This window comes from Heptranchias perlo, chromosome 4 (genome assembly GCF_035084215.1).
Source record: "Heptranchias perlo isolate sHepPer1 chromosome 4, sHepPer1.hap1, whole genome shotgun sequence".
In the NCBI taxonomy this organism is placed as follows: domain Eukaryota; kingdom Metazoa; phylum Chordata; class Chondrichthyes; order Hexanchiformes; family Hexanchidae; genus Heptranchias; species Heptranchias perlo.
In genome coordinates this window covers 45,563,982-45,591,619 of record NC_090328.1, presented here as the reverse complement: position 1 = coordinate 45,591,619, position 27,638 = coordinate 45,563,982, and the positions used below count along the sequence as shown (strand labels likewise).

The 27,638-nt window shown below is 41.7% G+C and overlaps 1 protein-coding gene across 8 annotated transcripts in view; it reads left to right on the top strand.

The window, feature by feature from the left end:
* Positions 1 to 27,638, top strand: part of LOC137320893 (multiple C2 and transmembrane domain-containing protein 1-like) — a 603,286-nt gene that overhangs the window by 306,611 nt on the left and 269,037 nt on the right. For all 8 annotated transcript variants that reach the window (XM_067982848.1, XM_067982849.1, XM_067982856.1 and 5 more), the window contains 2 exons: positions 82 to 212; positions 23,991 to 24,177. In XM_067982848.1, the coding sequence (XP_067838949.1) occupies positions 82 to 212; positions 23,991 to 24,177 (318 nt within the window). The remainder of the gene's footprint in view (positions 1 to 81; positions 213 to 23,990; positions 24,178 to 27,638) is intronic.

Genomic DNA, 27,638 nt, shown 5'->3' with positions numbered 1-27,638 from the left:
AGATGTAGAGTGAAATCTTCAATGCTCATCTTGATGCTGTCTACCAGATAAATCTGAATGTAACTGTGTTAAATCTTTCAGACTATTTTAAAAACTCTGAATCCTCAGTGGAGGGAACAGTTTGATTTCCTTCTTGCTGATGAAAAGGGTGGCATCATAGACATCACTGTGTGGGACAAGGACTCTATGAAAAAGGATGACTTCATTGGCAGGTCTGTAGTAACATTTTGACTCTCTTAAATCACCTGACCTCAATCTCCTGTAGTTAAAATGTATCTCTCTTTCAACTCATTAAATTCATCTGCGCTCTCCTAACCCTGATAACTCTCTAGAACATTGTCAAGCAAAATGAAATTTTTCAACTAATTTCACCTTTGAATTCACTATTATTAAAAATAATATTTTTGCATTTACGTAGCACCTTATCACGTTAAAAGATTTCAAAACACTTCGTACAATAAGATACTTTTGAAGTTTAGTGATTGTTATGCAGACATTCTTAGTAGCTTCAGTGTTTATTATCAGCAATGGTTCCACTTTCTCTCTTCTACCAATCATGCCATGTTAATGCCAAGTATCAAGTACTTTGCTATCCTGAATGACTCATATCTCTGATCAGCTGGTAATTCAGCTAATTTCCTAGACCTGTTCCTCACCCCCAATCCTAACTCTTTACACTGTATCAAACACTCCACTGCTGGGCTCTTTTGACTATTGCCTCATGTCTGCCTCTTGTACAACACCTGCAACAAATCATACCTGTAAATCACTCCTGTCTTGTCTAGGGTAAATTTTAATTAATTTCTGTGATTAATTTTAATTACTGGAAAATCAACTGTACTGTTCAATAAGGGCGCACTGACCTTGAGACCCAATTCCCCGAGCTCTGAGTTCTTGTTGAGCAAGGCTCCATGGCAAGAGCATAGCCGTGCAAAATTTATCCTTACAAATTAGCCAACAGGGATGGGGTTGAACTTCCTTGGGGCTTCTCCCGTTCCACTGCCATAACTTTTGCTGAAGTTCAGCAAGTAAATGGGGTTTCCGCCGAAGTTACGGGACCCTGAAGAAATTCACCACCATGGCCTTTGAGAATTCTTTGCTGCTTTTTCCTGGTCCAGATTTTGATCCCTTCGTTACTGTAACAGGCATGGAAGGTTTCAGACCTCATTCTTTCCCCTTCTGACAAATCTGGTTCTGCATCCTGGTTCAATCATGCCTCCCACCTATTATGTGTTATAACATTTCAGTTTGTTGATTCTGGCATTTTGATTAACCTGAGGCTTCCTGAGCAAACTTACTTTCTGCTAAACATATATTATTACGAAGTGGCAACTGCTGTCTTCCTGCCCCTCCAGCAGATACTTCTTCCAATCCCTTGCCAATGCTGTCTCTCATCACTTCTATATATGGCCTTATCACATTTCCGGTTTCTTTCCAATAACACAAAAAGTCAGCTAAATGTTTCAAAGTCTTAACAGTTCTCCAAAATAACTTTTGAGCATTTGTCCATGATAAACGTGAGTAATGAACCTCATCGAGCCTATAACGCGTATAGTGGCACAGCAAAATGGGAAACTGAGGAATATGGGGCACCAGACTCATTTTGCTTTAAGCATTAAGAAAGAAAGAACTTGCATTTTTATGGCATCTTTCATGACCTCAAGACATCCCAAAATGCTTTACAGCCAATTAAGTACTTTTTGAAATGTAGTCACAGTTATAATGTAGGAAACGTAACAGTCAATTTGCACACTGCAAGGTCCCACAAACAGCAATGAAATCAATGACCAGCTCGTCTGTTTTAGGTGTTGTTTTGAGGTATAAATGTTTTCAGAATACGGGGAGAACTCCCCTGCTCTTCTTCGAGTAGTGCAAAGGGATCTTTTATGTGCATCTGGGAGAGCAGGCGGGTCCTTGGTTTAATGTCTCAATCGAAAGATGGCACCTCTGACAATACAGCAGTCCCTCGGTACTGCTCTAAAGTTCCAGCCTAGATTATGTGCTCAAGTCTTCGGAGTCAAGTCTTTGGAGTGTGGCTTGAATCCAGGGCCTTCTGACTCAGAGGCAAGAGTACTACCACTGAGCCAAAGTCTAGCTCCGAATTTACCTCTGACCCATGTCAGCTCTTCAATTTCTTCTATTCCCAGTCTGTCTTTCCTTCTTCTTGAAAATCTGCTAATGTTCATTCTGTCCTTATGAAAGGTGATCATTCTTTCTCTTTTAACTTCCACCCTATTGATCTTATTGAACTTCCTAAAGTCATGGAAGCTGCTGTTAACATTCAAATTATCTATGATCTTGAAAGATCTGGCCTAATTCATAACTAGCAGCATGGCTTTCAGCATAGCCATCCTACTGGTATCTTGTTGCCTATGTTATACATCCTGGAATTCTGTTCATGAACAGTTTGGAGGATCAACTCTCATTGCCTCAGACATCTCCAAAACCTTTGACAAGATGCAGCACTATGCATTCCTAAATATGGTTTTCTTTTTGGCAATCTAATGCTCTAGTCTCCTCAAAGCGTTGACTCCTTACTGGAGCACTGTTATATGCAAGAATGCACTTTTTTTTTTATTCGTTCATGGGATGTGGGCGACCCTGGCAAGGCCAGCATTTATTGCCCATCCTCCCTAATTGCCCTTGAGAAGGTGATGGTGAGCCGCCTTCTTGAACCGCTGCAGTCCGTGTGGTGAAGGTTCTCCCACAGTGCTGTTAGGTAGGGAGTTCCAGCATTTTGACCCAGCGACGATGAAGGAACTGCAATACATTTCCAAGTCAGGATGGTGAGTGACTTGAAGGGGAATGTGCAGGTGGTGTTGTTCCCATGTGCCTGCTGCCCTTGTCCTTCCAGGTGGTACAGGTCGTGGGTTTGGGAGGTGCTGTCGAAGAAGCCTTGGCGAATTGCTGCAGTGCATCCTATGGATGGTACACACTGCAGCCACTGTGCGCCGGTGGCGAAGGGAGTGAATGTTTAGGGTGGTGAATGGGGTGCCAATCAAGATGGCTGCTTTGTCCTGGATGGTGTCGAGCTTCTTGAGTGTTGTTGGAGTGGCACTGATCCAGGCAAGTGGAGAGTATTCCATCACACTCCTGACTTGCGCCTTGTAGATGGTGGAAAGACTTTGGGGAGTCAGGAGGTGAGTCACTCGCCGCAGGATGAGTGCAGCTCCAACCACACTCAAGAAGCTCGACACCATCCAAGATAAAGCAGCCCGCTTGATTGGCACCCCATCCACCACCCTAAACAGTTTAGCTAGAGGCACGGCTAGTTCTGGAGTGCAAGTCTTCAGCACTACAGCTGGGTTGTCGGGGCCCATAGCCTTTGTTGTATCCAGTGCACTCAGCCGTTTCTTGATATCACATGGAGTGAATTGAATTGGCTGAAGACTGGCTTCTGTGATGGTGGGTATGTCGGGAGGAGGCCGAGATGGATCATCTACTCGGCACTTCTGGCTGAAGATGGTTGCAAACGCTTCAGCCTTGTCTTTTGCACTCACGTGCTGGACTCTGCCATCATTGAGGATGGGGATGTTTACAGAGCTTCCTCCTCTCGTTAGTTGTTTAATTGTCCACCACCATTCACAACTGGATGTGGAAGGACTGCAGAGCTTTAATCTGATCCGTTGGTTGTGGAATCGCTTAGCTCTGTCTATAGCATGTTGCTTCCGCTGTTTAGCATGCATGTAGTCCTGTGTTGTAACTTCACCAGGTTGGCACCTCATTTTTAGGTATGCCTGGTGCTGCTCCTGGCATGCTCTTCTACACTCCTCATTGAACCAGGGTTGATCCCCTGGCTTGTTGGTAATGGTAGAGTGAGGAAAATGCCAGGCTATGAGGTTATAGATTGTGCTGGAATACAATTCTGCTGTTGCTGATGGCCCACAGTGCCTCATGGATGCCCAGTTTTGAGCTGCTAGATCTGTTCTGAGTCTATCTCATTTAGCATGGTGGTAGTGCCACACAACACCGTTGTATGGTGTCCTCAGTGCGAAGACGGGACTTCGTCTCCACAAGGACTGTGCGGTTCGTCACTCCTACCAATACAGTCATGGACAGATGCATCTGCAACAGGTAGATTGGTGAGGACGAGGTCAAGTAGGTTTTTCCCTTGTGTTGGTTCGCTCACCACCTGCTGCAGGCCCAGTCTAGCAGCTATGTCCTTCAGGACTCGGCCAGCTCGGTCAGTAGTGGTGCTACCGAGCCTCTCTTGGTGATGGACATTGAAGTCCCCCACCCAGAGTACATTCTGTGCCCTTGCTACCCTCAGTGCTTCCTCCAAGTGGTGTTCAACATGGAGGAGGACTGATTCACCAGCTGAGGGAGGATGGTAGGTGGTAATCAGCAGGAGGTTTCCTTGCCCATGTTTGACCTGATGCCACGAGATTTCATGGTGTCTGGAGTTAATGTTGAGGACTCCCAGGGCCACTCCCTCCTGACTGTATATCACTATCACCACCTCTGGTGGGTCTGTCCTGTCGGTGGGACAGGACATACCCAGGGATGATAATGGAAGAGTCTGGGACGTTGGCTGAAAGGTATGATTCTGTGAGTATGGCTGTGTCAGGCTGTTGCTTGACTAGTCTGTGGGACAGCTCCCCCAATTTTGGCATGTGTTCCCAGATGTTAGTGACGAGGACTTTGCAGGGTCGACTGGGCTTGGTTTGCCTTTGTCATGTCCGGTGCCCAGTGGTCCGATGCCGGGTGGTCCGTCTGGTTTTATTCTTATTGTGACTTTCTGTAGCGAGATTGTAGAACTGAGTGGCTTGCCAGGCCATTTCAGAGGACGATTAAGAATCAACCACATTACTGTGGGTCTGGAGTTACATATAGGCCAGACCAGGTAAGGCCGGCAGTTTTCCTTCCCTAAAGGACATTAGTGAACCAGATGGGTTTTTACGACAATGCGGTAATTTCATGGCCACCATTACTGATACTGTTTTTTTTAATTCTAGAATTTTATTTAATTAATTGAACTTAAATTCGCCAGCTGCCGTGGCGGGATTTGAACTCATGACTCTGGATTATTAGTCTAGGCCTCTGGATCATTAGTCTAGTAACATAACCACTATGCTACTGTACTCCAATACTTTGCCTAAGTAGCCATCATTCATGGGTACCACAAACTATTTGACTGTGGGGGAAACCATGCCCAAACCCAGAATGACTTTGTGCAGCATCCACACACATGTACCTTCCATAAGGATTACTGGATAATGATTAGGATCAACAACAGTGGCTGATTTTCATTCTTGCCCCAACTACCTTCTCAACTGAGTTTAGCTAACGGATTAAACCTGGAACATTTTGGGGGGGTGTATGTTTTAGTGCTGCATCATGTCGTGCCTTTACATACCAAGACATGGGAGATCTTCCCCATCCACTTTGAAATGACTTAAGGCGTTTACGCCTTTTCTCTGTGATTTCCACTGATTATCCACAGAGACCCCCAGATATCTTCGTCCCTCTGATTCTGGCCGCTTGTGCATCCCCTTCTCCCTTTGCCCCACCATTGGTGGTTGCGCTTTCAGCCATCTAAGGCCCCATGCTCTGGAATTCCCTCCCTAAACCTCTTCGCCTCTCCGCCTCCCTTTTCTCCTTTAAGACCCTCCTTAAAACCCACCCCTTTAACCAAGCTTTTGCTCACCTCTCCGAATATCTTCTTCTTCGACTCATTGTCCATATTTGTCTGATTATGCCTCTGTGCAGCACCTTGCGGTGTTTTTTAGGTTAAGGGTATTATATAAATACAAGTTTGTTGCTGTGGAAAGTTGCAATTAAATTTTAACCTCTTGTCCAATAAATAATCCCTCTATTGACTTCAGCATCTCTCTTTTCATCTCACCTTTTCTTGTGTCCCTGTATTTTATCAATACCATTATGATTTGGTTTCCTCTGAACTTTCCTCTCTTGTTCCTTCTAAACTCCAGACGTACTACATGTTTTTTTCTAAATATATCACTGGTGAAATTAAGATTCATCACGCTATCTTATTCTTTCCTAGGAATTCAGAACTATGAACATCATTACATCCCTTAAACTTTCCTTCTTCCTACAGATTTTTAAAATCCAAACTTGGCTTCACTTAACCATTAATTCATGATTTACCCTGTTCTCTCTTTTTTTTACTGTTTTTAACCTTGGTGCTATCCCACACTATTGTCCTTGGTCCTTTACTATATTTTCTCAATTTAAAAGATAGGTAAAGTGCACTCACACAAGAAGCAAATGTTCCCCAGCCAGAAATAAGATGGGGAAACTGTAAATTAGGTTAATTTAGCCGTCACTGTGTTGTACTTCATTTGATGTACTTGTGTTAAAATGTCCTGACAATGTAATGTATCAGTTTTTCCTGTTTGATGAATGATCAAATTCTTCCGCACTTGCCTTATTGGTAGGTAATACATCTTTTTGTTGGAGTTGGGGAATCACCCAGAATATTTTAGGTGAGACCACTTGATATGCAGATTTGTGAAGCTCCACTCCTCGCGAGGGGCCTTGCTCAGTAGGAGCACTTATCAGAAAATCACCAGAAAGTCAGGAGCACCACAAATTAGATGCATTAACCTCCATGTGTGATTTTCCAATCTGCACTCCTATCAAGCGAAGTTCTGACCTCAGAGTGGAGCCTTTCAAAATGTACACTTTATGCAGAGTTCTGAAAAATCAATCAGGTGATTTCATAATTTTGTCCAGTAGGTGGCAAACTCCACCATTTCTTCAAAATGTAGCAGTGACTAGAAGCCTAAGTGTGAAAGTAGCTTGAGCTTTACAGTCAAACTTGAATCCACCATTCGAACATAATGGCAGTCTGACTAAGATCACTAAAGACTTGTGATTGCTCTATTTAAAGGGGTCTTTGTAGAATGCGGAAAAGTGTGGTTCCAGATAAAGTAGTGCAGGTTAAAAAGCCTGGAATTATTTAAGAAACAATTAGATGCTGAAATGGGAAGAATGTAAGATCTTTATGGATTGTTGAACTAAGATGGTCCAAATGGTCTTCGTCATCCACAATTATCTTGTGATCTTGTAAGATGGTAACTGTACATTTCATTATAGTTAATAAGTTACCCATACACCTCCTCCTTACAATAAATAAATATTCTGATTGGGCTCCCATTGGATCCCAGTGGACTTCTCCACAGATTGGGACTCTCTCTGCCAGTTTCTGAGTGACCAATTGCAATGGCATTTTCCTTCCCCATCTCTTCCAAAAAACCCTTCTACTTAGTAGAGTTAAGCTTAGAAATTTGACTGCGCAGTTTTATGGATGGTAAACGGCCTCCTAAGCCTCCAATATGGCGGACAGAGCTGGAAATGCACCACCCGTCATATCATTGTAAAAATGCAGGCGTCCTGGGCCCACGTCTAGAACAGGCATTAGGTCCTTTGCATATTCAAATAAGAGGCCTAACACCTATTTAAAGCCCCTTCTGCAATATTGGGTTGCCTTGAACACAGCAAGCGTCGGCCAGCTGCGTTCAGGAAAACCAGGCCTACATGTGGCTTAACAGGCTGCTACCAACAAGATAAAACATTAAAACCACATATCTACTGCTTCCCCCCCTCCCCCCAATCGTGTCCTTGATCTCCCCCCATCCCGGATCCCGCTGCTCCACCACCCTGATCCCAGCCTCTGCCCTCATCAACCGACCCTGGCCTCTGCCCGCTACCCATCCCCCACAGGCCACTGCTACCCTCCCGACCTGGTCCCCCCCCACCTTCCCGATCCCTTTAACTACTTACTAGAGGACTGCTGCTGGGATCTCAGTGCCTGATCTTCCCTTCCTCTTCGTGATGAGCTGCTTGGGGACGCTTCGAATATCTAAGCCAGGAAAGAAAAAGAACACTCCCTACTGCAGAGACATAGCGGTTATCAATTACCCACACCTGCCATCCTGTGGCCTTTCAGAGTGAGATTGCCAATTAGTGTAGTTTTATGTTGTTGGCCCATTCCCACCAAAAATTGGATTCAGACAGCGATAAAGACTATTAAGAAACTAGAACTGAAAATTAAAATTTACATCCATGGAGGAAATCTGTGGTCATGCTTCTCCTTTAAGAGTTTTGTTTGCAAGGTGATTTTCACCTTCAGTTATCTATATTGTCCAGTAGGTAGCAGGCTTTACCATTTTTAGACAAAAGGGGCTACTACGAGTTGCATTGCTAACAGGTAAGAAAAGGCCATTTGCCTTTTGACTGAATGCTGCCTTCTACAACTGAAGCTATTTGATCAGTGAATTGGCTGCAGTCTCCATGTGTGTGGCAAATTAGTGCCATTATACAGGATTGGTCAATGGAGACATTTCAAACTGTAGCATAGTAGCCCCACAGGTGAACCGGAAAAGAATAATACACTGCAATTAGTTATAAATGTTATGGTTTTTAAAAGCAAATCGAGCTAGCAGATCTCCTGTGGTGTTGCTCATGGGTCGTCTCAGGTCTGGAACATAGTTGTGCTATTTAGCTATTAACCCCATCTGTGCCTTTCATGGCACCGCTCTAAATAGGCAAATCCAGGGAAGTGGAGCTACTTATAAACTGCTGAGGTCAACCAAATTCAAAGGGCAGATCTGATTGCTCATAAATCCCAAGCCCCAGGTCAATGACTGGCTTTGATATTTTAAGATTGCCTTGCATCCGTAATAAAGTGTGATGTTTTGTGTTTGATGTCTAGTCTGTAGCATTTGGCATATGATGGACATGTGCTAGACATAAATTTTTGTACTAACAAATCTCCTGAGACATGGCTTAAGATAAATCTGATAATACGCTATTTTATAATGACAGGAGCATAATACCATGTAATACAGGTGTCAGCATTGGCTCAGTGGTAGCATTCTCACATCTGAGTCAGTCGGTTTTGGGTTCTAAGCTCCCCCCTCCCCCCTCCAGAAACTTGAGTGCATAATCTAGGCTGACGCTTCAGTCCAGCACTGATAGTGTGCTATATTGTTAGAATGGCTGTCTTTTAGATGAGATATTAAATCCAGGCCCCATCTGCCTTTTCAGGTGGACGTAAACGACTAAGATACAATTCAAGGAAGAGTAGGGGAGTTAGAACATAAGAACATAAGAAATAGGAGCAGGAGTAGGCCAATCGGCCCCTCGAGCCTGCTCCGCCATTCAATAAGATCATGGCTGATCTGATCCTAACCTCAAATCTAAAGAACACAAGAAGTAGGAGCAGGACCCGGCCACTCAGCCCCTGGGCCCGCTCCGCCACCCACAGGGCCTTGACCGATCCGAACTCAGCTTCATGTCCAATTTCCTGCCCGCTCCCGTAACCCCTAATTCCCTTTACATCTAGTTCTCCCAGTATCCTGGCCAACATTTATCCCTCAACCAACATCATTAAAGCAGATTATCTGGTCTCTAATCTCATTGCTGTTTGTGGAACCATGATATGCGCACGTTGGCTACTGTGTTTCTCGAGATTACAACAGTGACTGCACTTCGAAAGTACTTCATTGGCTGTGGGGCACTTTGAGACATCCTAAGGTCTTTTTTTCTTACACCATATTATTCTGCTTCTAAGGTGAGCTGCATAGTAGCTGTCCCTTTAAGCTTATAAAATCCAATTGCAATGGGGAAGAAATTGTTCCCCGTCCAATTTCTGGACCGATCCCCCGCATTGGCGACCGGCGGCTTCCGAGTGCCCGGAGCCATGCTCAGCTCAGTTTTTCCTGGTCTACAGCAGCCTAACTAGCAATCCTTAAAGGAACCGCTGGAGGCTGCTGAAGAAGAGGAGAGGTTTTTTTTTTAACTTACCTTAATGTGGAGTCAAAAGGAGCAGAAGTAGTCCTCCTGGCTCACAGCAATACCGCTGCTAGCCTATGCTTGCACTGTTCCTATACACCTCCCCTCCTCTCAGAACTTGCCTATGGGATTAAATTGGCATCCACAGCTCGCTGGTGTTATGTAGATGAGGCCCGAGGCCCAATTTCCAGTGAGTCTTAAGCCTTAAAAAAGGTCCTAAGATTCATGATCCAGCTTGTCTTGAAATCATAACATTTTTAATATATTATTGATGGATCTGCCATGGTTCACAGTAAATCTGATGATGTGCTGTTTTATAATGACAGGAGTATTATACCATGTAATGCACAATGTATTATTTTGCTGTACTGATCCATCCTGCTCTTCAATGACGATTCGCTGGCAGCTCTGTGCAGCTCGCTGGCTCTATGGAAATGATGCCCAAGGCCCAATATCTGGGGTGACTTGGGCCTCCCCTTCTGGCACATGGAATGCACCCTGCGTTCCCCTGCACACCCAGAAATAGGCGTTCCTGAATTTCTAGACCTAAGAGTTAAATTGTTGTTTGGTAAGAAATCTTTGCAGATTGGGATGTGTTTTCAGTTTCAGACTGCATCACAGAAGTGCCCAGTATTTCAAAATTGTTTAATATCTGTACCAGTGTGTGATATTTAGAGAGCAACATTTGCATGTACTAAGTATACCATTTTTAATGTATTCATTTTTATATTTGTAGATAACAAAGCAAAATATTTAAGAGATGTAATGATTTAGCAATTGAACCAGGTAGAAGCAAGTGTAAGAGGAGTTATTTGTGTTGTGTCTAAATACATAGATGTGTGAGCTAAATATTTTTGATTTGTAATGATTTAGTGAGGGAACCAGGATGGACTTCGTTGTGTTCATGTTTAGAAACCTGTATAGGGGCTAAAAGCCATTGAAAGAGTGGTTGTGTGCTGCATGGGACTTGAGGGAGCCAACAGGTGCAACCAATTATTAGTACCTTTTTTCCTTTTTAAATACTTTATAAATTGAACAAATCAGATTTAAGGAATTAACAGTTTATTTTTTACTTGGGGATGACTACGTTTAGATGTCAACTTGTACTTGTACTTTGTGTGAGGCTAAAAATCAATACAATGCACGTTCCCCTCCAAGTCACATACAATCCTGACTTGGAAATATATCACCGTTCCATCATTGTCGCTGGGTCAAAATCCTGGAACTCCCTACCTGTATAGGATAGAGAATTCCCTCTGTTTGGATAAGCAGATGTGATGTGGAGATGCCGGTGATGGACTGGGGTTGACAATTGTAAACAATTTTACAACACCAAGTTATAGTCCAGCAATTTTATTTTAAAATGCGTAGGCTTCAATGAGATCTTGAAACATTTACCTGAGGAAGGAGAAAATCTCCGAAAGCTTGTGAATTTAAAATAAAATTGCTGGACTATAACTTGGTGTTGTAAAATTGTTTACAATTGGATAAGCAGAGGGGGTGGGGAGGGAAGAGGGTTACATGGAATGGCGGAGCAGGCTCGCAGGGCCGTATGGCCTACTCCCGCCCCTATTTCTTATGTACTTATGTTCTATGATTATGCAGGCAGTAACCCTTTTAAAAGCACATTAAGCATTCGTACAGGAACTTCTGATTGGAATTTCTGCTCTATACTGCTTATTGCTCAGTTTAAAATATCAGTTTATTTAAATGTATCAATATGAAATTTCTCAAGCATGAGAGAAATTAATTGCAATCATTGACAGTCAATTGATAAACAATTGGATAGAATTGAAAAAAAATGGCTAATGGAAATTAAAATAAAAATGCTGGAAATATACAGTAGGTCTATCAGGATCTGAAAAAAAGGCAAGGTAATGTTTTGGGTGTAAGACCCTCAGATAATCAGTTAGCTCTGTACTTGCTCAAAATACGTGGCAATGACCATCTCCAACAAGAGAGAGTCTAACCATCTCCCCTTGACATTCAACGGCATTACCATCGCCGAATCCCCCACCATCAACATCTTGGGGGTCACCATTGACCAGAAACTTAACAAGACCAGCCACATAAATACTGTGACTAAAAGAGCAGGTCAGAAGCTGGGTATTCTGCAGCAAGTGACTCATGGAATATGATGGAATACTCTCCACTTGCCTGGATCAGTGCAGCTCCAACAACACTCAAGAAGCTGCTCACCATCCAGGACAAAGCAGCCCGCTTGATTGGCACCCCATCCACCACCCTAAACATTCACTCCCTTCACCACCGGCGCACTGTGGCTGCAGTGTGTACCATCTACAAGATGCACTGCAGTAATTCGCCAAGGTTTCTTTGACAGCACCTCCCAAACCTGCGACTTCTACCACCTAGAAGGACAAGGGCAGCAGGCACATGGGAGCAATACCACCTGCGCATTTCCCTCCAAGTCACACACCATCCTGACTTGGAAATATATCGCCGTTCCTTCATCATGGCTGGGTCAAAATCCTGGAAATCCCTTCCTAACAGCACTGTGGGAGAACCTTCACCACACGGACTGCAGCGGTTCAAGAAGGCGGCTCACCACCACCTTCTCAAGGGCAATTAGGGATGGGCAATAAATGCTGTCCTTGTGAGCGACACCCACATCCCATGAATGAATAATTTAAAAAACATGCCTGGAAGTGATTACCCATTTTTACACCAATGAGCCTGTCAAACAATAAATTTACATAATTCTCACACCACAATAGGTGGACTAAAAAAACTCTAATCTATTGGACAGTTGCCATAAATTGTCACGAACGAACGTCATCTGCCACCTGTTTGGATAAGCAGAAGGGGTGGGGAGGGAAGAGGGTTACATAAATATCATTGTCATACATTTTTCAATCTGTTAGGGTTCTTGCACTCTACTGACAGCAGGATTTATGGCAGGTTTTGTTTTCTTTATTCATCCTCAGGACGTGGGTGTCGCTGGCAAGGCCAGCATTTATTGCCCATCCCTAGTTACCCTGAGCAGTGTTTCTTTGATACAACTGAGTGGCTTGCTAGACCACTTTAGAGGGCAGTTAAGAGTCAACCATGTTGGTGTGGGACTGGAGTCAATTATAGGCCAAACCAGGTAAGGATGGCAGGTTTCCTTCTTAATTGGGTTTTATGACAATCCGACAACAGCTCATGATACCATTTTATTTCCAGATTTTTTTAAAATGAATTCAAATTCTGAAACTGCCATGGTGGGCTTTGAACTTCCGTTTCTGGATATTTAGTCCAGGCCTCTGAATTATTAGTCCAGTAACATAACCAAGACAATACGGTACCCGGGATGTATTGGATATGTATGGTTATAATGTAACACTGATGTTTTTTGAAGTATTATAACCAGCTGGCATAATCTTTTCCAAGACCAATGAATTTGCTGTTATTTGTCCATGTTCATGGTGGCCAGGGTCTGAGGGAGCTCATTTTATGAACTTTGAAGTAAGTCACATTGAACAAATCTGATAACTGTCACACAGCTTGGACATTGTGGTCAAATGTCACAATGATAATTGTGTAGTCTCCCATTTTGTCATGGGTACACAGGTCACATGAAAACAATTCCACATTGCAGGAAGGCTGAATGTAATGCATATGTTTTTATTTTAATAAGTAAGGAAGTTGTAGGATTATCACTCAGATTCATAGCTAACTATATCAGAAGTAAGAGCTGCCCACCCTCATTTTACTCTTGTCATGTCAGTTGTATCAGAATAAAGCTTTCAGTGTGGATTCTGCTGTCATCTGGTTGATGTGTGATCATTGAAAACAGATGGTCAAAGCTCCTCAATTCTCAGCAAGTTTATCCAGTGATTAGCTGAGCAATACCAACCAGTGAGGTCTTTGGTTCAATCTTTCTTTTTTGCTAAATTAGCTGATCTCAGCTGGGGAGGTGATTGAGGTGCTGCAATCTACCTTGTGTTAGGGAAGGGAAAATCAATAAGGGTTCTCATTGCGGATCACTGTCTAGTGCCCTCTGTTCGAAGTACATGTATAAGAGCAGGATCAGGCCTGTATGTGAAGCCCCCACAGTTGAACAGCCTGCCCACACCCATCATCAGGGCTCACAGATAAATAATGACTATGTGGGCAAGATACTGAAGGGCATCCAGTGTCCTTGGAACTCAGCCCAACAGACTAGTAGTACTTCTGTTTTACCTGATTTTGCCTTTGTCTCATTGTTCTGATTATATATTGTGCAACTTTTGAATGCATACGGTTAATAGTTTTTTTAGAAAGAAAGTAAATAGCATTCAACCATGATGAACATTGGTCATCTTAAGATTTAAATTCTAATCTAGCCCAGAGATGATAACCTAAAAGTAAAGTTTTGGAGTCAAATGTGAACTGAAATCAGATAGTTTCTATCTCGTCCCTTTTGGACGTATGTCTAAAACACAAAATTGCTTCTTTTCAACTGCTTTAACATTGACGTGTATGAAGAGATGTGGCATTTGAGAAAAAAAATCAAAAATAACAGTGATCTTCTAAATTACTTCTTAGCAGCACCATAACTTCAGTAGGAGACTAGCGCAATCCCCAGAGAAATGGCATAAATGGCCATTTTGAGCTATTTCTCTGCAGATTCCACCTATTGTCCCACTGACGTTACAGTGAGAGATTGAGAATCTCAAGGCCCATAGAACATGTCGGGGTATATTTTACAAGTTAGCAATCCCAGTACAGGGTATCACTTTGTGGGAGGGCAGATCAGTCAGTTGGGTACGCTATTTACTGTGCCCAATTCACAGCCCTCTCAATTTTCTAGTTACTCATTTTAATAACCAGAAAATTGGGAGGGCCGCAAATCGCTGACCTCCATGCCTGATTGTCGGATGTGTCCTTCCATCAAGCAAGGCTCTACACCAAAAGTGCTGATTCTGTAGTGTTTATTTAGTTATTTCTTTGACGTGCCTATAAAATTAACATTGTAGAGACACAGTGTGGAGTTATTCTGAAATTCATCTAGTTATTAACAAATCCTTCAGGATTCAAATAAGAAAAAATGGAATTCCTATAGATAATTCTTACAGTAGTATCTGATGGAGCAACGTAACAATAATATATGTAGTACAGAGCTTAAATAATATAATGCAATACTTTAGCATTTGGATTCCCTAAGCAGCTTTATTACTGTAGTTCTAATATGCTGACTTAACAGATTTCAGTTTTTCCTATTTTCAAAAGCTGCCTGATTTCTTGCCTTCCCATCCTACCTAGCACTACCCCAGCCCACACCGTCCCAGTGATGCTTTTTTCTTGGAGGAAGAAAAAAAGAAAGGAATTACTAACCAGTATTTTATAGTACAGAGCCCTTCTTACACTTGAATAGATGAATTTGACCTTAATTGCAAAGCAAAACTGTGACCACAAAGATTTAAGAATTTTAGGCCAGGTTTTCCATTTCTATGCTCACCAACACCCAATTTTCTGCCTGCTAAAGTGAATGAAAAGAAAATCAAGGGCTGGCAATTGCAGAAGTGTAAAACCTTGGGTTATATCTGTACATGGTGTAGATGACTGAAAACAATGGCCCATAAATTGCTCCGAGTGGCGAACCAGCTGTGCTCGCCGCTCATTAGATTTAAATTCAGCCACTAAGTTACCGTGTTCTTTTTGGCGGCAACTTCCTTGAACTGCGAGTTCAAATCACATCAGCGTTCTTTCCCGGGCTGTGTGAGTGGTGAAAGGATCTCTAAGGCCCCTCAACCAATCAGCTTGAAGCAAGCCACGCTGCGAGAACCAGGAAGTGCAGCACGTAGACAAACAGCGCAAACTAAAAACCCAGGTGTGCCTGATAAGGTATTATAAAATGACATAGAGAAAGCAAAACAAAGAAAGGATAAGAAACAGAAGGAAAAGGTTTTTTAAAAAGTTGTAATTTCTTTTAAAATGTCCACAAACTATTAAAATCAGGAGTAATTAGACTCCACATTTTTAGAAGTTATTTTTTAGTGACAGAGGTTGTTTGGCAGTCATTAAGACTTACCACGCTGTTAAAACTTAGTTTAGATTTAAAAAACTAAGCATAGCTGTTTTATGGTGAGATTAGTTCGTTTCCAGCTGGACAGAAGAACAAGTTGCTGCTGATCCTTTGATTCCATAGATTCCAGCCGGCGATATCCCTTTAAGGCGAAGCTGTCACATCGCCAGCGAACCAGGAAGAGCAAGTTCCAGCTTTAACTGTGCATGTGTGGTCGCCAGAACTTGCTCTTCGATTTCGCCCTTAATACGATGAGCGCCTTAGGCTCACTGTTATTTTAAAAGCATTTTCTGGGCCATTCTTTCGTTCAGTTTTAACATGCTTTATTTAATTACAAAACAATGAGTAATTAGAGGGAAAAATAAATGTGAAACGTTTACTCCGTAAGCCAATTTTAACAGGACACACTAATTTTGGTAATTGACTGTTTCTTGTCTCTAAATATCTATTCATTTAAGGCTGTCATGTTTATCTAGGTTTACTGGTCCTGAGGATTATCTGTCTCTTCAAAATCAATTGATATTTTCATGGAGACTTGTAAGGTATTAGAATAATGTCATAGAGTACATGGATCCGAACTGGAATGGTAAGGTAAATGATTGGTGGTAAAAGTTATTGGGTCAGATTTTGCAGTGAGCAGCGAATGAACAGCACTTTCCGTCCGTTAGACTTGCACTTGCCCATAGACTTTCTATGAGCTTTTTCACAGCAACTTCCTCTAAATTAGAGAGCCAAAATGCACGAGGTCCTCTACAGGGCGTCTGGGACCTGTGTGAACAGGGCAAGCAACCAATCAAATTGAAGCATCATTAATAAGCCACGCAGAAACTGAACCAGGAAGTGTAAGTTAGAATAGTGAATTCAATGTCAGATCAGGACAAAATAGAGAGAAGGTATGAAAGATTGAATTAAGAGACAGAGATAAAAGAGACAGAAAGAAAAGGTAAAAAGATAAAAATGTATTTAATATTTTTAAAAATATCCAACAATAATTAAAACTTGAAGGAATGAGACTCCACACTTGTTAAAGTTAATTTTCAGTGCCAGAGAGGCTATTTGGCAGTCATTAAGACTTGCCATGCCAGTAAAAGGGGACTGACAAGCCCTAACATTTTCTGACGCGATTAGTCCGTATCTATGACATCAGTGCAGGAACTTCACGCTGTTCCATTCATTTGAACGGGGAGCCAGACGGTGAGATGCCGTTTTTGCAGAGCTTACAGAGGGGGATCGCAACTTCCGGATTTCCATGTTTAACTGCGCATGTGTGCTCGCTGGAAGTTGCTGTATGATTTGCACAGAAATAACGGTGAGTGCTGTTAGCCTCACTGTTATTTTTACAGCAAAATCCAGTCCATGATGTTTCTAGAACTTGGACACATATGCAGTGAGCTTTCCAAGATTTGGCAAAATTGGCAGTTTCCTTGTTAAAACGATTTTTTCCTGTTTTACGTTAATTTTCTCAGATTTTAGAAATTGACACAAATTGAAAATTCTCTTTATCTGTTTTACAACTAGACTTCTGTCACTTACCATTATAATGCGGACACAAACCATACAGCAGAATTACAAAGCTAATTGAAAAGAACACATTTTTAAAAAACCTTCCTATTAATTCTAGCTGGAGACACTTCATGTTCAAATCACAGTGTTCCATTCCTTTCTCAATCTGGTTCTAGTAGAAGAGAACAGATGGATTCTAGCATAAAATTACAGGACGTCGCCAAATCATTCATCTAAGAAATCCAAGCCTGTCTTTTGAATAATTTTTGAAAAAGGACTACCAAATCCGATGAAAACTGTCTAGACTCTTGGAGACCACGTGCTAATGGCTCCAGAGGGATCAAATTCAGCTTCGTTTTCAGCCACTGAAAAGAGTTGGTTTACTTCTCTTATCTTTCCAATTTAACTGGATACACTTACAGGCAACAAATATGTCAATTAACTGCGTTGTGTTTGAATTATTGGTTTTCATTACGATTTGATGCATACAACAAGTGGGACATGGAGTGATCGTACAGATAAAGGTGGCAGCTAATTATATTCTATCAGTATGTTTTTGATTTTCTAGCCACAATTCCCATGGGGACATTCAATTACAGCATGTCAAGAAAATAACCAATCAGAAGTTACTAGGAATGGAGATAACGTGCAAGGAAGTCATTAACATTGTATTCAGTGCCTTTTTGCTCTAGTAAGAGTAATGGTTGCAGGAAGCCATCACATCCCAATAATCTATATTTAGCATGCCCCACAATTCATTTTGTTGCTCTCTTTGGACAGCAATGCCATTAATTTGAGACCTTGCCTAGGAAGGTGTTACATAAGTACAGTGTCTAGCTTCGTGACATCAATGTTACATCAATTAGCAAAAAGTACAATAGAAAAGCTAAATTAAGGAACAGTGGTATCATGGAGGATTATCCTGGCATTTTAAGTTGAACTTGCAGAAGACCCCAATATTAAATTTGCCTTTGCCTTACTCTTTCTGTCGATTTTTCTCTCCTCTTTTACATACCTCAGTGCCATGAACCATACTCTTTCTGTCGATTTTTCTCTCCTCTTTTACATACCTCAGTGCCATGAACCATTCCCTAGCCAGGAACTAATCTGCTCTCAGGCCTCTGCCAGTGCCATTCTGCACCAATGTGACAGTGAACCATTGGAAAATTTCACAATTTATTCAAGCTAATACATTTATGAGCAAAATATTTTATTGAATAATATAAAACGCTGCATCTTGTAAATCTCAAAAGTATCACTCCAGATATCCACCCTGCCTTTTTCCCTACAATATGTTTTGCGATGATTAAATTGAATTTCCCTTGTCGTATTTGTACATTCTAGTCAGGCAAGAAATTAAAGATATTCCAAGCAATTTCAGACTTGCTATTTTGTAACTGAATTTTTTTTCTATACATACCAGATTGTATCAGATCTTCATTGGGATTTCATTCCATTTAAAAATTGCTCAAGAATGGGATTTAATCCTAAATTTACTATTGGCTTTTGATCATATGGAAATGGTGGGGTCAGTAACAGTGTAGTTATTTGAGTTTCCAGATCGCCACATCAGTTGTGTAATCTTTCAGAATTAGTTATCTGAGTGCATGTGGTCAATATTGCAGCATTGCTGGTGATAACACATCTGCCAGCTTTTGAAGGCTGAGCCCATGCAGTCCTCAGTTTTGATTTATACTAACAAGGCTTGTATATAGAATTATGACTGATTTAGAGTAATAAGACTATAATTTAATCAAGAGGTTCCAATGACGATACAAACCACAAGAGCAAAGCTCAAGTGGTTGTCATCTGAACCCTGAGATTAAATTATAGTTTTTAGTTGCTCTCTATCATCTATTCTTTATATAATGCATAATATTACAAGCTCAGGAATACAAAAGCAGTGTATTGACAATTGGAAGTGGTGCAAAATTTAAATTGATTGAAGACAGAAAATCTAATTCAACATCACCACTATGGAATAGTATTGTCACATGATTCACAGGAGGATCTAATATGGGAATTATTCTGCAGTTTGGAAGCATTAATTAAATGAAATTGAAACTTTAGTATAATCAGTTTCAGATCTGTGTGAGTTGTGGGGCATATTTATAAAATAAACACATTTGTCAGTTAGAAAAAGGTTATACACTCAGGATTTCCTATTGAAATACTAATATAGTGCAGGTTCCTATATTAAAAAAGAATTTTATTCCTGAATTAGTTATTATTCACCCAGCATTTTTTATTTAAAAATCAGAGCTCGAACATATGTTAGCCTTTGATCCCAGTGTAAGTCCTAAGATCCACTTGCTGGGAAACTTCACTGCTGACCCCACCAGAGTATGTGAGATTGTAGGAGGTTCCTTGTTTTAAATATTTCTGGTGGGCACTTCTGCCACTGTAGGCATATCTCACGCAACCATCATAATATGGGGTGGATATGATGGCAGAGGCCTGCCACCCCATTGGCCCCAATGCCAGCAGCCTGGCCAAATCCTCTCATGTTCTTCATCTCGTCTTTGGATATCCAAGCCAAGACCAAAGCCTGGACCCCCTGGGTGTTTCCTACTTCCGTCAACCAGGAAGCTGGTATGTCTCCTCTTACCCGGCGTACTGACCTTGTGGTAGTCCCAAATGGGGATTGAGGATCCCCTCCCTTCAGCCATGCCCCGTCTGATGTAGAGGACCATTTTTGAAGTAGAGGGAGGTTTTACCCAAACAAGGCCCCACAGAAAATGGCAGCGCAGGCCGGGGCCTGACATATCCATGTTCTAGGCCTAATTCACTGGCCTTCCGTAGTACTCCTATCTCACTTAGGGCAGGAGTGCACTAGAAGGCCCATGGAATTTCAAGTCCACTGTATTCATCTACTGTTCCCCACTGAGGAATATTTCTTTCCTTTGTATTTGCCATTATGTTGTTCAAAGCCCTTGGGACCACAGGCACTTCTTCAGCCATTATTATGTAGGAATTGTATAGCCCTCAAATTCAAATATAGATAGTGTTGGATATCCTGTAACTTGTTTCTGAATTTGCCAGCACTGTACAAAAGAAAAAGTGTCCGTAGGTGGTGCAGGAATTGGTGACTGGCAATTACGAAGCAAAACCTATTTACACATCCTGTAATTCTTGCAGAAGGGCAAAAGCCTGCTTAAGCATGATGCAACTATAACAGATGCAACAGTCCTCAGTGTCTTAGGATGCATGGAGCCAGTTGGAGCTGTTCTGTAGATAAATGGAAGGATAGTAACTAGCACTCCTGTAAAACTTGTCTTGTAATTTAGACCCAGAACATGGTGCACAATCTAAAATTCAAAATCCATCACCCATTCGTTTGTTGTTATCCCCACCCCCCCCCCCCCCCCCCCCCGAATATGCTCTGCATTTTGGGGTCTATAGATTTTTTTTTCAGGTTCCACGGATGAATCCTCATGCCCTATGGCCTGGAGTGTGCCTCTACCTGCTCAATTTGTAGTGAGCGCAGGGATTAAACAGAGAACCCTCGTCACTGTATTTCGGCTACTAGTTATATCACTTGCTTTCACATGATCTTCCTCAACTTCAAAGACAGTAGAATAAACACTTCACTAAACTTTAGCGTAGGCTTTGAACTGCCAAACAGATTTATTAAACTATAAATTGGGTCAGCTACTCTAAACTGCAGTGTAAACTGGATCAGACAGATGGTCCTTGACTATAACCCTTGTGGTGGTTTCCTGCCGACTCTCCATGGAGTTTCTTTCTAGCTTCAGAAAAACAACTCAATTTTAACAAAATAAAATGACAGAGGCAAAGGAAACTTAATTTTGTGGCTCGTAAATTCCAAAAGAGTTGACAAACAAGCACATATACAAATGTAAAACCCATAAGATGCTTGCATTTTATTTGAATGTTCTGTGTCGTTGTTATCAAAACATGCTGGTCTATTTTCTGTGATTGAACATGGTTTTCAACCCTATATGTACCGTGACAGAAAGAAGCCAATACCATGATCCATCACAGACAAAAATGATGCATTTTTGTCATACCTTTGTCTGCCATTGTCAATATTTAGCTTCTTCCTTGCATTTTCTTTAATCTAGTAGCTATGGGGAAAGGTTTCTACCATTCACTACAACAAAAATGTAAATGTGTATATAAAGAATGCATTTATAATTTCACTATTGTACCGAACAGTGGAATTCTTCCCCGTGTTGAATCCATGGTGGCTCATGAGAGAATTTGTCTGGAGGTATGGTTTTGATTTCCTTGCCATCTGTACCTCCAATACCACAGTGATTTAGAGATAAAATGCAGCTAATTCCCTAGCAGTGTAATGATGGTATGCATCCAACTTCCCTGGCAGGGAAGCAGGAGCACTGCTTGGATTTAGGTCATCACTGTGCCAGAATCCAGAGCTCAAATTGATCCAGATGCTTATCTCAACTTCCAACAGTCATATCAGAAGATCACAATGAATAATTAGTGAGAGGATTTGACTTTGGCACCTGAAATGCACCCTTAGTAGGCCAAGAATTGTCACTTTAACTGAAATAATCCTTCCAGATTTTTAGCCATTTTACAATTTTAGTGATGTGTTCCTCCAGGACTACACAATATTATGGTGTAACCACAAGGAAACTGGTGCATGGATGAAGTAGTCTTAGAGTTTCATCACTTTTATCTAAATATGGAATGGGTCACAGATGGTTTAGTCATTTATTCAGTTACTAGGCGATTAATCAAGAATTTTCTGCACCCCAAGAGAAACATCATAAGTTTATGTTCCAGCCTTGGCTCAGTAGTAGCACTCTTGCCACTGAATCAGAAGGTTGTGGATTCAAGTCCCACACCAGAGATTTGAGCACAAATTCTAGGCTGACACTTCGGTGCAGTACTGAGGGAGTGTTGCACTAATGCTGTGTTTCAGATAACACATTGAACCAGGTGGATGTAAAAAATCCCATGAAAATCTTCGGAAAAGAGCCGGGGAGTTCTCCCCGATGCTAGCCAATATTCATCCCTCAGCCAACACCACAAGAACAGATTATCTGGTCATCATATTATTGCTGTTTGTGGGACTCTGCTGTGCACAAATTGGCTGCCATGTTTCACTACATTACAACAGTGACTACACCTCAAAATACTTCATTGGCCGTAAAGTGCTGAGATCGTGGAAGGCACTATATAAATGCAATTTTCTTTCTTTCTTTCTTTCTGCTTTCTCTTTTTCTTTCTTCATACAATAAATACTGTATGATAATTGTATTGCTAGTGATAAAAATAGCACAAATACAAAATGCTATTGTAATTCTTTTGTGTAGAATCACTAATCAGGTCTTTTTTTTTCTTTTTGTTGCTGTTACACGATATAGTTTACAGAAAAACCCTGATATTTGCTAGTATTTTAATCAGTGTATTTGACTGACTGACCAGTAAATTTCTGACAGCCCCTATAGTTTTCACTGTACAGCATATTAGCATGTTGTCATGTATGCTTGATATATTTTTCACTAAACATTGATGTTGCCTTCTATCTCCTTCTCACTAGTCAATAGCATTTTGAGATACTAGTGAGCAAGAAACATTACTTTAGCTAAATGCCCCATTGTGGAAATTATCCAATTCTTGCAATTTATTTGGTGGTGGGGAGGGGGGGTAGATTTATTCGATCTTTCTTCTTAGTGTAATTAGCTTTATACTTAATAACTAGAAATTAACCAAATTTAAAATTTTGGTGGATGTGTTGACATATTGATCTGATTTTGCAAAGAAATTGCAGACCTGTTAAACTAATCCAACTATAATTTATAATGGACATATGGGTGCAGGCGTTGGGTTGGGCGCCAAACAGGCATGGTCTCGGCATTGTACCTGTGGCACTCACCCAACGTGTCAGTCAGGAGGCCCGAACCACTCTCAGGTTCGGACCTCATGAACATTTTATCGGCAAGCGACTGGCATCAAACAGACGCCCCGCTGCAACTCACCAGTTTCTTGCGGCGGAAAATCGGCCGGCTACTCCACAAAGCCAGCCAGCAGATAAGGCCTGTTGGGGACAGAAGCAGATGCCGGGTGTATAGGGTGAGAAAGGGTCAGCTGTGGGCCAGAAGATTTTTGTGGAGCCCAAAGGAGCACTCTTACTCCACCTGACCCCACAAAAATCTTTAAAACCCTCCAAAAACAGACCTTTTGGGAGAGGACTCCAGTGGATACTTTAAGGGCTGCCGGTTAGGCCTCTCAACACCCGGAGAAATGGGACTGACCCGCATCGTACATGCTTCCCCCATTTCTCCTTAAGTTGCAATCCAGATCCTACAACTGGCATAGAACCCCTGATTTGTGTATCTAAACAGCTTCTAGCCTGTTTTGGGCAGAATGCTTCGGTGCCCACTTAAAAGGCCTGCCTGAAAGTAGATTCAGGTGGGAAAATGGGTGTACAAGATCCCCACCAAATTTCTAACTGCCGTTTGCCCGTTTCTCAGGTGAGAAACAGGCAGTTGAAAGTCTACTAAAATAACTGTCCTTTACAGAGCTTTCTAATATATCAAAGATAGTGATATTCATATTTCTGTAAAGCTCCCATATTAATAACTATTATAAAACATTCCCATCAAGACAGCGTTTTCCGTGGCTCGCACAAAAAATTTAATACAACAATTTAACTGAAGTATCTACATTTTCCATGAGTCAAATACTATAAGAGAGATAATTGATTCTTTTACCTTTTTTATTGCAGGTGTCACATTGACTTATCAGGCCTAAGTAAGGAACATACACACAAACTGGACATGACCCTGTCAGAAGGGAAAGGCCACTTGGTGCTTCTGGTCACTCTGACAGCATCTGCTCCAGTCAGTATCTCTGATCTTTCTATCAGCACATTGGACAACCAGGAAGAACGCAATAAAATAATGACAAAATATGTACGTATTAACCATCTAATATTTGTAAGAGTCATTAATGTCAATTCCTGTTATCAATTTAAAAACCTGGATTTTTTTTTTCAGGTTTTATTTTTAGTATAAAAACACAGGAGAAAATTAGTGGAAAAAAATTGGACCAGGTAAATGTGGAGAAAATCAGTATTTATTTTGAATATTGCTACAACCCAAAAAAGCAAGCAATGGACTTTAAAATGGTACAGTTGAGCTAAATAATAATCCTCAATTATTTATACATCTCGCCAACACCCATCAAACTCTCACTTAAACCCAAGGTAGATTTTTTAAAATTAAAATTAAAAGCAAAATTGAACAACCTGGGGTCAAAATCCCACAAGGGTGCCATTGGTATCCCACCATAACTGAGGCGGGAGATTGGTGGAACCCCCAGGGAAATAGCATAAACTCCTGTTTTTAACCAATTACACCAGGAGACTGGTAGAGCCCCCATGGGATATCAGGACCATTAAGTTTATTGGTGTTTCTCTAGCCACTTAGCTGCCACTGTGATGATGGAAAAGTAAAAATTGTTGGAGATTTATGTCTTGCTTATAGTAAACAATGCCTTAGTGTGTGAACTGAATCAGCCTTTGACTGATGATCTTCAGAGGACAATGCCAATGTGCTACTATCCTTACTCTATAAGAACATAAGGAATCGGAGCAGGAGTAGGCCATACGGAGCCTCAAGCCTGCTCCACCATTCAATAAGATCATGGCTGATCTTCGACCAGCCCTATCCCCGTATCCCTTGATTCCCTTAGAGTTCAAAAATCTATCAATCTCAGTCTTGAAAATACTCAACGACTGAGCATCCACAGCCCTCTGGGGTAGAGAATTTCAAATATTCATGACCCTCTGAATGAAGAAATTCCTCCTCATCTCAGTCCTAAATGTCCGACCCCTTATCCTGAGACTATGTCCCTAGTTCTAGACTCTCCAGCCAGGGGAAACATCCTCTCAGCATCTACCCTATCAAACCCTCTTTAGAATCTTATATGTTTCAATGAGATCACCTCTCATTCTTCTAAACTCCAGACAGTATAGGCCCATTCTACTCAATCTTTCCTCATAGGACAACCTTCCCATTCCAGGCCTCTAAGGCAAGTATATCCTTCCTTAGGTAAGGAGACCAAAACTGCACACAGTACTCCAGGTGTGGTCTCACCAAAACCCTATATAATTGTAGCAAGACTTCCTTACTTTTGTACTCCAATCCCCTTGCAATAAAGGCTAACATGCCTATTGCTTGCTGTAATTGCATGTTAACTTTCTGTGTTTCGTGTACAAGGACATCCAAATCACTCTGAACACCAACTTTTAATAGTTTCTCACCATCTTAAAAAAAATTCCGTTTTCTATTTTTCCTACCAAAGTGAATAACCTCACATTTCCCCACATTGTATTCCATCTGCCACCTTCTTGCCCACTCACTTAACCTGTCTATATCCCTTTGCAGACACTTTGCATCTTCCTCACAGGTTACTTTTCCACCTAGCTTTATATCGTCAGCAATCTTGGATACATTACACTCGGCCCCTTCATCTAAGTCAATAATATAGATTGTAAATAGCTGAGGCCCAAGCATCAATCCCTACGGCACTCCACTGGTTACAAACTGCCAGCCCGAAAATGATCCGTTTATTCCTACTCTCTGTTTTCTGTCCGTTAACCAATCCACAATCCATGCTAATATATTACCCCAATCCCAATCCCCAATCTTGTGTAACAACCTTTTGTGTGGCACCTTATCAAATGCCTTTTGAAAATCCAAATATACTACATCCACTGGTTCCCTCTTATTTACCCTACTAGTTACGCCCTCAAAAACCTCTAATAGATTTGTCAAACACGATTTCCCTTTCATAAAACCGTGTTGCCTCTGCCTAATCATATTATGATTTTCTAAGTGTCCTGTTACTACATCTTTAATAATAAATTCCAGCGTTTTCCCTACTATACCTAAGAGTGAATGTTTGCTGCAGTGTAAAAATCCAAATTGCATTGTGTCCAGTGATGTGCATCCATTGCATTCGTGATATTAGCATGACATTTTCACGCGTTGTATGTGTTGATATCACGGAAGTGATGTAGCTTGTCTCTGGACCTGATTTTTGGTTGAAAAACAAAGGGACATTTCCGGAGAGTTCTCAAATTTGGGAGGAAATCAGTTTTATCAATAAAAAATCCAGGATTTTATCAGTGGAATTCAGTAAAAGATGATTTGTGTGATCAATAAATATCTGTAAGGAACCAGATTCTGTACACATCTGAACAATATTGGCCTAAAGTTTAATCCGGAAGAACGGGTGGGTTGAGGGCAGGTGGGCAGTAAAAATTTTTAAAATCTAAAACCGGACCCCAACCCATCTACTTCTGGTTTTAACAGAGAAGGGACGAAGGGAGGGCAACCAATCTGCTCTTAGGTGGCGGGTCGGTCACTGAAAGCTTTCAAGGAGGCTGTGGGCCTCCATTTTTACAGCTCTTTTATTTTTAACCCCTGGAGCCGGGATTACCCGGCCTTCTGCTTCATGCCACGTGAGAGGAGGCGAGAAGGCCCGAAAGAGCAGGTAAGAGCCTTTATTGCACGGCTTGTGGGCCCGTAGGAGCAGGAGTGCTTCCCCCAGGTCCAATAAGCCTACCTGCAGCGACCCCCCGCACCAGAATCTCCAACCCCCCCCCACCCCCGATGACCCCCAATCCCGACCCCCCCCCCACCCATCTATAAGACTTACCTAGAATCATAAAAAGATTACAGCACGGAAGGAGGCCATTTAGCCCATCGAGTCCATGCGGCTCTATGCAAGAGCAATCCAGCTAGTCCCACTCCCCCGCCCTATCCCTGTAGCCCTACAAATGTTTTCCTTTCAAGTACTTATCCCATTCCCTTTTGAAAGCCATGATTGAATCTGCCTCCGCCACCCCCTTGGGCAGTGCATTCCAGATCCTAACCATTCACTGTGTAAAAAAAGTTTTTCCTCATATCACCTTTGGTTCTTTTGCCAATCTATGTCCTCTGATTCTTGACCCTTCCGCCAATGGGAACAGTTTCTCTCTATCTGCTCTGTCCAGACGCTTCATGATTTTGAATACCTCTATCAAATCTCCTCTCAACCTTCTCTGTTCCAAGGAAAACAACCCCAGCTTCTCCAGTCTATCCACGTAACTAAAGTCCCTCATAAGAACATAAGAAATAGGAGCAGGAGTAGGCCAATCGGCCCCTCGAGCCTGCTCCGCCATTCAATAAGATCATGGCTGATCTGATCCTAACCTCAAATCTAAATTCATGTCCAATTTCCTGCCCGCTCCCCGTTACCTCTAATTCCCTTTACTTCTAGGAAACTGTCTATTTCTGTTTTAAATTTATTTAATGATGTACCTTCCACAGCTTCCTGGGGCAGCAAATTCCACAGACCTACTACCCTCTGAGTGAAGAAGTTTCTC